The sequence below is a fragment of the Lactuca virosa genome, chromosome 4 (genome assembly GCF_052849685.1).
Source record: "Lactuca virosa cultivar CGN04683 chromosome 4, Lactuca_virosa_CGN04683_v6, whole genome shotgun sequence".
NCBI lineage: Eukaryota > Viridiplantae > Streptophyta > Magnoliopsida > Asterales > Asteraceae > Lactuca > Lactuca virosa.
Window position 1 is genome coordinate 395,911,185 of NC_136429.1, and position 11,685 is coordinate 395,922,869.

The window sequence follows — 11,685 nt, forward strand, 5'->3', positions numbered from 1 at the left end:
CCAACTTCGCTTCTTTTTGCTCTAAGAAGAAACAAATGTTTGTTTCTTTATTTATTTATTCTTGTAGGGATTTCTACAAGCAAACATGTGGGGAGTGACACCTTCAGATTTATCGGACTGTAATGCCCTTCGTGAAACGGAATCAGAAATTCCCTACTTGTGGCTCCAATGTCGATCGCTATACCATCCTCAAATTTGCGCCGTTGGCACACTGGACCTTTCACTAGTTAATAATAAAAAATGAAATGGAATAACTTCCTAATACTCATCCACCATTAACAAATCTAACTGTTCACATTCTAACCTAATCCAACGTCACCGGTCCCGTACTTCTTCGGAGGTTTGGCTGCCTAAGTGGGTCTCATTGCCTTTGGTCTCTTGTTTATTTATTTGCACCTACTTAAATGTTACCGAAGATGAGCAAATTGACGGCGACAGACAGAGAGACCTTGAAGCCGGAGATGCCAAATCCGATAATCAGAGCCGTCGTTTGATTTGTTTTCGTTGTCGTTTGCAGGCCAACCCGATTCCTCACCTAATCTATTTTCTCTATCAAATTCATACTATCCATTTCGTTTATCCTAATTCGTGAATTGGAAATATCTGTCTAATCGAAAACCCTAGTTTTTCCTCTTGGCATCCGTTTCATTTTATGTCGAAGATTACTTGATCGTGCGTATATTCGTAAACACAGAAAGTATACAGGTATGTTACTTGTTGACATTATGACTTACATTGCTAATTTTTTCATTTTTGTTGTTAAATAAGGGTTTTTGCTGATAGTAATTGGTTCAAAGAGAATGTTCATAGAGGCTGTTTACCATTCCCACGTTCATTGGTTCCATGACTTTGTTAAGTTACCTTGATCTTAGCCTGAATGTTTTTGATGGAATCATTCCCAGGTCAATTGGTTCCTTAACCAAATTAAGTTATCCTCAACACATAAATATCAGAAAAACGAAATTGAGAAAAAAATAAGAAGAAAAAGTAGAGTACGTAGATATTCTTTGTTATATGCAGTAAAAAAGAAATACATAATAGCATAAAAATGAAATAGAGACCATTGTTGTTAGCTGTAAGTTGCAGTTAATACATAACAAAAGCAAATAACGGAGAATGAAATAAAGAATAATGACAAATTCGAAATGCTTACATGATTTGCTATGTGTTGCAGGAGGTTGATTATATGAACTTTAGAAACGTGAAACAATGGATGGCAAAGGGGAATAAAATGGGGTGAGAATGATGAATCCTTTAAATGGTAATCTGAATTTAATTTTTAAATGAAATCATAAGAATGATATTATCCCGTGAAATAAGTAATCTCTAATGCATGTCCTTTTATAACTTTGAATGCATTTATCAGAATTTGAATTTATTTACAGCAGTGTTTTAAAACTGCTGAAAATAAGGAATGTATTATATGGCATAAATCTGAAATCTGAACAGAAAAATAAAATTCTGAAATTTGAAATGTAATATGGCATAAATATGTCATCATGAATTAGTAGTGGCAAAAAAGTCAAATTCGCTTATAAAACTGATATACAGTCAAATTTGTGGAAGTGACAAAAATTTCACAAAACCATAATAAGAGTTCTGACAAATTTAATTGTTTTTGATAAAGATGCAATATATAGCTATAATATAAGATTACCTAAGCTAAGTATAAAATTGCTATAAAACTTGATTTCAATGGATTATATTTTAGTCATGTTCATCCTAGAGTCTTTTGACATAGTATTTGAAATTATACTAAAACTCATATTATCAGTTTGGTTGTTAAAACTTAATTTTTTTTTATCGATTTATGTATTAAATGTCATTTCCAAACAAACACAGCCACACCATCTAAAAATGATTCAATTTTAAAGTACATTGCTATAACCGACAACAAAGAGTCCAATTAGTAATTCAACAGTTAGACCAATTAGAAATTTATATACAAAAAATAATTGTATACAATTAATGGTCTCATTTAATATTTTGTTGATTATAAAAGTTTACAAAAAGATCAAAATGGTATTTCTTGTTAAAATACCTGTTTATAATATAACAGAAAGTTACAGAAACTGGTCCTTAAAATAAAGATACATTGAGGTAAAAAATTAGAAAACCAAAATAACCTTATAAAAATTAAAATCGCAGCATTAATTATATGACAATGAATTTATTGTATCATCAATGAAATTATTCAATAAAGGTTTCGTAATAGGATATGACATATGATTCATTCTTAAAGAACATGCAAATTTACGAATTTTCCTTCCTTTTGATAAGTTTATTAAGAGGTGCCTAGCCTCAAAAGTTAGAGAACATGACAGTTAGTAGGAACGAAACAAACCATTAACAAACATACATTGATATTTTTTGTATTAGAGGGTTGATTTCTATAATCTCACAGTCATACAAGGATTGTTTCTGGAAATGTTAATATCGAAGCATTAATAATATGTAGCAAACAAATACTGTCAAAATACTTTCGAGACTAAAAAATTTCAATCGACACATACGAACCAATTAGCAACTTAATTTAATGAATCCCTTATGTTAAAACATAGTAAACAGATAAAACTGATGCTCTATCCTCTATAAGTAAACCAATTAGCAACTTGATTTATTGAATCCCTTATATTAAAACATGGTAAACAGATCAAACTGAGAAGGATTGAAGAAGAAGAAACCTTTTTGTTATGAAGACGTGAAAGAAGATTGAAGAACAATTGAAGAAGAATAGTGTTTGCAAAGAAAACGCAGAAGCAGAATCGTCGATACAAAAGCGTATACATTGTATATAGTGGTATATATTTACGTATGCATTTATTTCAACCAGGTTTTTTGGGATTTAATCACGGGAAATTAATCAATTTCCAATTACAAAAAACAAACTTCCATATTTTATCGGATATCACCGATTTGAATTTTGAATTACCGATTTTGAATATTATCTGATATTTATATTTATATTTATTGTGTATATGTCTATATAGGAATTGAAGGCCATTTACGTAAATTCAGTTGACTAAAAGAAGTGGGAAAATATGATTCTGGGGGGCTTGGAGATTGACACGTGGCAAATTAGTACTTATTTATTAGATTAGGGGATTATTATTATATTGAATCTATTTATAGAAATAATGAGATTTCTTTTATATATATATATATATATATATATATATATATATATATATATATATATATATATATAATTAATGGTGTTTTTACATAACTAAAGAAAAATAAAAATATACATTTGCAACCACTAGTTGGATTCTACTACTTATTGCTGTATTTAAAAATTAAATCCAAAAATTCGTCTACCGGTTATTTTAAATTAAATAAAAGTTTTAATACCGACAACCCTCCTGCCGAAACCTCCCCCCCCCCCCCCCCCCCGCGTTATGTCGTCGTTTCAAGACCCTGACAAAACTTTTTAATACTCGTTATTTCATTGCTAATGTCGTCATTTGAAGATCTTTCTTAGGAACTCGTCGAAGATGGTTTAGTCTGAGATTTGGCCTTATGTAAGAAAATTTCAAAAAGATGGTGTACTTTATTGAGATTCATGCCCAAAAAAGAAGTATGTACCAATCCTTAACATAAATCATCTTTCTTTTGTTGTGATTTATATTACATGATGGATAATGCCAAACCTTTTTTCCATCTCATAATCAAGTATGGTGATTCCTAGAGTCGCCTAAGATTATTGGTTCATGTAATGGCGTCATACTAGCGACAAGCAAGAAATACAACTTCTTTTTGATAAACTCATTGATGAACGAGGTTTAGGAGCATCCAATTTACGTCAACCCCCACCCCCACTCCACCTCCACCGTGTTTCATTTAAAGTTTTACTTTTCTAGATTATGTTTGGTTTAGGTCATGAACACAATTTTGGGGATTATAAAGCGATTTTGATTTGCTTTTTTGAAAAATTCATGTGTACAAGTCTACTTCCTTTTTTCAAGAACATGATCATAGGTGCTTTGTCATGACTGTCCCATCCAATGGTTTTCTACTTCCAACGCTAATTTTTTAAGTTGATAATCGAGAATCATTGATTCCAAAAAAAAGATTCTATTAGTTAGGTTTATCTGGATTGTATTATGGCTTTACTTGGGTTTCGGACCGAAGTGAAAGGGTTAGATAAAGGATTGTCTTAAATCCTCTCGAACGTTTGTCTTGGTAAACGGGGGTCCTACTTCTGACTTTTCTTTACATCATCAGTTAAGTAAAGATGATTTGTTATCTATTTCTTATTCCTTTGGTCTAACAAGACTCTTCATGTAGTCATTTGGGATGCAACTTAAAATGTGTTGATTGGAGGAGTTGGTAGTGGCCGGGATGATTTTCACATCTACCAATTATTTATGTAGTTGATGTCCTGTTTCTCTCAGTCCCAAGTTTATATTTATAATATTGTTTAGACGTTGAGCTGTTAAGTATCTCATTTATCCCTTTTGAAACTTGTAGCAATCTTGTTACCAAATAGTGTTTATGAAGTTACAGACCTACCATCATGATGTTTTTGAATTTGCAACTCATCATGATGTTTCTGAATTCCCAACTTAACATTGTCGTCCGAAAAAAAAGAACAAGATATATGTACCAAAGAAGCATATATCATAATCACACTAAACCATACCTAACTAGAGGGATAAAAATCTTGTCCATTCATTCGATTTGTACAATGATGGGATGGGGTAAATCTTTGACGGAAACTGGTTTTGTAGATCTCACCCCTATCGGCATTTCATCTCACTTTATCTAAACTCCTATGAACCCTCTCTCATGCTCATGCTCAGGATAAACTACACCACAAAGTCAAAATCGTTTATTCTCTTCCATAGATGTGTAACTACAAGAACTCCTCCTCTATTTCACACTCACTTTCTGCATGATGCCCAATAGTGGAACCCTATCAAGAATATCACCATCAAACCTCTTTTTACATTCCCAACATACAATGTACATAGCACATAATAATCCTGTAACACACCCATTCCTCTCTTTCTCTCTCTCTCTCTCTCAAGAATACATCATACTCCTTATTTCATCTTTTGGCATTTTTTTATAACATTTTGATTAACTTTTATCTTTTGTATCATTAAAACGCCTAACCCCAAATTCAAAGTGTTACTGTCACGGCTCTTGAAAACTTAGTTATAAAAATTAATACAACCGAATTATAATTTGGTTGGTTTGGATCGGATTTTACTTTGGTTTGAATGTTTCGAAACCATATTTTGATAACCAAAATTAAACTGGATTCACTTGATTGGATTGGATCGGATCTGATCCAACCAAGAGAACACCTCCTGGCTATGCCTCTCAAAGATCCTCAATAACCTTCTCAATGACAAATGACAAAGAAATATGAACTCACTATTAGACATTGAAGACTCCAAAATCTTAGAAAAAACACGACCCTCATAGAGAAAAAATCCACTACATAATAAATTTTTCTATAACATAAAGTCATCTATTGAAATGCTTGTAGCGTAACGGTCTCAATTGTCGGTGGAAAAGGTTCCCCTCAACCATATATTCATGGTGTAAGTTTTGCTTGAGATAAAATAAATAGTTTAGGAGTACGGTACGGAGTATATGTTTTTTTCCGTTCTAGAAAAATATAAATTCATATCTCAATCCCCTCAAAAAAAAAATACATCAACACTTTTAATTTGCTATGAACATTTTTCTACATTTTAAAGCAAGAGATGAAAATAAAAGAAGCAAGTACTTTAAGTAAATGTGATTTTGGTACTTTGAATCATAGCCTTGGAATCATTTTATTGGCTTGGAGATTACTGCGTCTTTTTACCTTCTACCAATGTGGGACAAAAAAAACGAATTTCATATTAGTTAATGGGATTTTCTAACATGTGCCCTAAGGGCACATATAAGAAATTTTAATTATGGCAAATATTAGACATATCTAAATATTATTGTTTCAACCACGATTTGACATTCGTTAGTTTCCTATTTTTTTTCCAAATTTATACTTTTATTATTTTCTTTTAATCTTCCCTACTAATACGTAGGAAATGATACTATATTTTAGATTTTTAGTACCCTCTAAAAATTTCCTCCATTCCATGATTTATATATTGCTTTTTTGGATTTCTTTTTTTTACATCATATATTCACCAATTTTTATCATAACGCCCAGGAACATTTACTAAGCATTTGACAAGCATTTTTATTTATTTAAAATAAAAGATGAGAGTTGACACTAATAATGAAAACAAAAAATAGAGTTTAATAGTAATTTCACACTTTAACATTTAAAATGAAAGATGGGATTGAAATCTTCTATTTGCATATCAAGTTTCTTTGTTTTATCCACTTGTTGAGAATTATTATCCTCACGCTCTGGACATGTGTTGAAGTTATGACTAGAAGATTTGCAAAGTCTACAACGCTTTACTTGTCTCGCTAATTCCTTTCCACTTCTCATTCGTTTTTGCTTAGGTCGTCCTTTTGTTTTGAGATGATAGGGCATTGAACCAACTCAATTGCATTAGTTACGAGATGACTATTGTTTCCACAAGATGATGAAACATCAAAATTTCCTTCTTGCTGTAATAGAGAGATTTCTGTAAATTGAGCTTCTTCACGACTCCACCGTGATAGCCAATAACTAGAAGGAATTTCAAAGCAGTCCTTACGGAGAAAAACGCTTAAGATATGACGACAAAGTATCCCGACAAATTCAAAGTTTTTGCAAGTGCATTTAGCTATCTTACCATCCCAAACCACCTGATGACATCGAGCCGCTTTGTAATGTTTGACAATAAAACTTGTGTCGTTTTCTTCCCGAACCGAATATTGAATTGCTTGAGCAAATTGTTCTTGAAACTTTTTGAATGCAAAAGGAGTCAAAACTTGGTAACCTTGTTTTTCTAACGGTGATAATGATCTAAAATGCGACTCTTGATATTTTGCCAACATATCATCATGCATTTGTTTATGCCCAACATCTTCAATAGCAAGATCAACCTATACAATTATGAGTAAAAAGATTAATAAAAAAAAGTTTAAACTAAAAAAAATGTAGTAAACTAAATACCAGTACCCACTTGTCTAATAAACTCCCTTAGACATGTATGAGAAGATATAAACTTTTTCATAAACGAATTTATGCTCTCCGATCTTCCGCTGGTCGTCATGCCACCAAAGAAAAAGCCACGAAGATAACTTGGAACCCAAAATGTTTTAATTTGGTACAATGCTATCACATGTTTATTCTTTTCGAGATTGTATTTTGCAATGACTAATGGCCATTGTTGCTCAAATTCTTCAACCGAGTCTAACTTATATAAGTTGTAAAATTCGGTGCACCAACTTGAGTACTCAGCTTTTAGGACCGAAGTAAACCAACTACTAAACTTAGTGGTGATATGCCATATGCAAAATGCATGTTTAGTGTAAGGCATCTTCGTTTCAATTGCTTGTTTCATCCAAGGATCTTGATCGGTCAATATCGCTTTCGGTGACTTTTTCATCAATTGCACAAAATTCTAAAAATAAAATAATTTTAAGAAACTTTTTACATACTAATGCAATTAAGTTAAAAAAAAAATAAAACAAAAATATAGTTACCTTAAAGAGTCATTCAAACGTGTTTAGTTTCTCGTTACGTAGAAGTGCACAACCAAGTAATATAGTTCTTCTATGATTGTCAATACCAACAAATATGCCAAATGGCATGTTGTATGAATTCACCTTGTATGTAGTATTAAATACCACAACATCTCCGTATTTTTGGTACAATTCAAAACAATGAGCATCACACCAAAAAATATGTTCTAGCCTATTTTCACTATCTAGTGTAAATGCATATTGAAAATTAAGATTTTCACTTTTAGCACTTTTACAATACTCCATAAAAGTTTATCACCTCGATACATTTTGAAACCTTCTAAAATATTTATACCTAAAAGTTTATCATCCATAAACAGAAACTTTCACCACACATCTCGCATATTTTTCAATCCAATGTACGTGTGTAACTCCACAAACATGCTAACATAAATAGATACATTTTCTGATTCGTAAGGGTCTATTGTTGGTTGTTGTTGTTTGGGCCTCAGTTCGGTCCATTAGGATTAACAACTAATTTCATAAACCTTAATACTAAAAACTAGTGAAGCTTCCCCGGGTTGCAGGGTTGGAAGCCATCGGTCGATTGCAAACGAAACACATTTCTTAATTTTTTTGTACAACTCTTATGTTGTTTTATAAGTATACAATGTTCTTTTGGTTGCTAATTTTGTTACAGAGTGCATGATATGCTGCTTTTGTTGATTGCTCTAATAGAAAGTTTTGAATACCGATGATATAATCCATAATATGTAAAAACAACAAAATGAAATATGTCAAAAAGCATAAAATATGTTAAAAATTGCTATTGTCTGTCAAAAAATCAAAAGGGGCTCCTTTGTAGGAAAAATCAAATTGGGGTTTGTTTTGTAAGAATTTTCAAAAGTAGTTGCCATTTTGTAAGAAAATTTTAAATTAGCAAGCTGTTTGGTAAGAAATTCAAAATTAGGGGATGCTTTGTAACAAACGTGTAGATCCATCAACTAATTTGTGAAAATTTACAAAAATATCTATTTTTACCCATGTACATATAACAGAAAAAAAAAATACCAAATTTAGCCTGAAGTGAATATGCAAAACCAGAAAAATGACTTCTAAACACACAAACATAAAAGAAGCACCTACAAAGAAGCACCATCAAAATCATATTATATGCACAATGAAATTTATCAACATTACAGTAAAACATATTCTAAAAACGAACAATATGTCAAAAGCAATGTAAATATGTCTAATTTCCATGGTAACTCTTATGCATACTCAAAAATGGCATAAGGAACCTCATCAGAAATTTGTAATATTTGTTCATATTTTGTGTTCTTCCTGAGGTAATATCAGTTTTTGAAGATCATCAACCTCCATCGATTTCATGATTAAAAAAGGTGTTTAGTTGGATGGAATGGAATGGAATGAACACCATAATGAATAGCCTATTCCATTTCATTAGCAAAACAAACATTTTTTTGTCATTCCGATGGAATGGATGATACCATTCCATCATACCAAACAATATAAATCTAAACAATGGAATTACCTCAAATCTGTTACCACCATAAGTGTAACTGACGTGCATTTTTTTTCTTTTCAACGGGACACAGTTCACAAAATCCCATGAATCCTAATTTCTTTAGACCTTCATGTAGCTATAAAGTAATAGAAGAAAAGTTACTATATATATAATATCAAAATGATCTTGTTTGTGTCGATATAAGCTTTCACTTTTGAGGTCAAACATGTTGATTCCTACTTCCAACAAAATAAAAATGGATTACACATAATGTTAAGGATTTTCTTAAGGGTGTTTGGATGGAAGTGAATCTGACAAAGGAAATAGAAATCTAGAATCTAAAGGAATCATAATCAATCAAGAAAGGATTAATAAAACAAAACAAACTAAAACTGACTTTATTTTACCGTATGCATTTTTTAGCTATAAATAAGAAATAGCAATGAACTCTTTTAAGAGATAAAAGAAAGTAGGGTGCTAACAAAAGAAAGCAGGTGCATAAAAAATGTGAAAATACCAAAAATGCCCCTGCTTCCATTATTTTGAGATTGTATGTTTCTGGTTATCCAAGGAAGGCTGCTCTATCATGCAAAATAACAAACCGTAAGTATATTTACTTATTTACCCCTAACGGCAATATTTTTTCAAAATGTTATAATACCTGCAGCAACTGTAGAGCAGTCTCACTCCATATACAAACTTCTCCACTAAGCATAACTCCTACTCAAAATGTTATTCCTTAGCATCATAAACACCTTCCTATTTGCCGTATTTTGAGGAAAAGGATTGGTCGTGGTGGTGGTGATCTACTAACACAACACGTGTCCAACACATTAAAACAATTGTGTTTACAGCAACTGATAAAAAAAAAGTTTGGTCCAATAAGAAGCAAGTAGTTTGAAATTAATCTATATGTATAATAATCCAAAAGCCAAACCTTAAAAGCCTAAATATCAAAATATTTTAAACGTTATAATTCTTAGTATCCCGGTAGTCGAGTTCATCAAATCGGTGAACTATGAAAAATAAACGATGAAAATAAGATATTATTTTTTTATTCCCGACGCCCGACCCAATTGGATAAAATTGTTGGGATTTTCCATAATTAATATGTGCCTTAAGGGCACATATAAAAAGCATTAATTGAACTATTAATTATTGTGAATATTACCATAATTAAATATGAAAATTATTAATTATAGAAAATATTCTTAATAATTAAAGCATTTTATATTTAATTATGGTAATATTTTCCATAATTAATAGTTCTTATCTGTGCCCTTAGAGCACATATTAAAAAATCTCAAAACTGTTTACCAAGAACAAACCATAGGATGATAGGATTCATTACACCACAGTTGTAGATTTCCTTTGACACAGGAGACTAGGATAAGTCAGATCATCTCTATTGGTATCCATACATATCTAAAAAAATTATATGCTAGATCGACACCTTCAAAACAGATCGCCACCTACTTTGACTCTTGTGGCCGTCTATTAACACCAATGGAGGTGGTAGGGAGCATCATGGTTTATTAGGAGATGAAAGGAGACAATTTTGGGTTCCAACTGATGACTGTTACCGAAAGTTATAAACTACTTTCCTTAAATACTTGTTCAATTTGGTGCACTATAGGAAAACTATTTCATGCCATTAAACAATTATATTATATTCGTATATTTAATTATTAGGTTATAACCCATAAAAACCAAAGTTGATATGTTCAAAATTAAAAAAAATCTAGAAAAATATATGTATTGTCTAAAATAAATATATGATTACTATTAATATTATAATATGTAAATAATATATGATAAAGTGATTGTGATTGTTTATTATTACTAATGACTTTCTATTAGTTTTAAAAGAATATTTATGAAAAATATACAATTGTTTTTTATAGGTAAATATCACATTTATAAAAATACATATACAAATACATCACATTTATAAAAATACATATACAAATACATCAGATACAATAATTCTGCACAACCAACTATCTATCTAGTTATTATTTGTTATTGTTAAAATATTTGTATAAATTTTTGATTGATATCGTAAAAAAACGATGGATCATATAGTTTGTGTGAATTATTTTTATAATATTAATTTTTTGCGGTAACTAAAAGTTATACACGAATTTATGATTCGAATTAAAAAACAAATTTAGAAAATGATTTAGAGAAAAGAAAAGTAATTAGGTAGGTCTAAAAACTTAGGGGAAAAAAACTAATATGATATTATTTAAAAGTGAAGGAGCTATGTTATAGCTTTATAAACTGAGTGAATAAGAGGGGTTATACCGGATTTCTCCATATGATTCTTAAAAGAGAAAAAGGAAAATTCCAGCAAGAAGATCGAACTCCTTACAAAGGTTCGGAAGGAAAAACGGTGCACACGAGGTGCGATTTGCTGTGAGTTCTGATTCAAATGGAGGAACTTTGGAGATATATTTAACCGCTCAAGATCATATGAAGCTGCAATCTTAACATGTAAAAAATTAAGGTTATATGTTGTAGAAGATTGAATTTGTGTTTGTATCTTCTGAAAATTTATAATTCCCGCTAAT

General features: G+C 30.9%; 1 protein-coding gene and 1 long non-coding RNA gene across 2 annotated transcripts; one reads left to right on the plus strand and one right to left on the minus strand.

Moving 5' to 3' along the window:
• Positions 1-437: 437 nt before the first annotated feature.
• LOC145103699 (uncharacterized) lies at positions 438-3,103 on the plus strand. Its single transcript, XR_013706801.1, has 4 exons — positions 438-705; positions 1,175-1,236; positions 2,653-2,800; positions 2,991-3,103. It is a non-coding gene; the product is annotated as an uncharacterized LOC145103699 (long non-coding RNA).
• A 3,204-nt stretch (positions 3,104-6,307) lies between these two features.
• Positions 6,308-7,458, minus strand: LOC145169038 (protein FAR1-RELATED SEQUENCE 11-like). The gene is made up of 2 exons (XM_079087632.1): positions 7,083-7,458; positions 6,308-7,002 (listed from the first exon to the last, which is right to left on the minus strand). Exons 1-2 carry the CDS (start codon positions 7,437-7,439, stop codon positions 6,457-6,459), a joined length of 903 nt encoding a protein of 300 aa, XP_078943758.1. The 5' UTR covers positions 7,440-7,458; the 3' UTR covers positions 6,308-6,456.
• Positions 7,459-11,685: the final 4,227 nt, after the last annotated feature.

Bases quoted from the DNA above. Each gene is read 5' to 3' on its own strand.
- LOC145169038 (XM_079087632.1), bottom strand. From the start codon at position 7,439: ATGCCTTACACTAAACATGCATTTTGCATATGGCATATCACCACTAAG. The intron at 7,003-7,082 runs GTGGGTACTGGT...ATAATTGTATAG, and splicing joins TAAGGGAGTTTATTAGACAA to GTTGATCTTGCTATTGAAGA.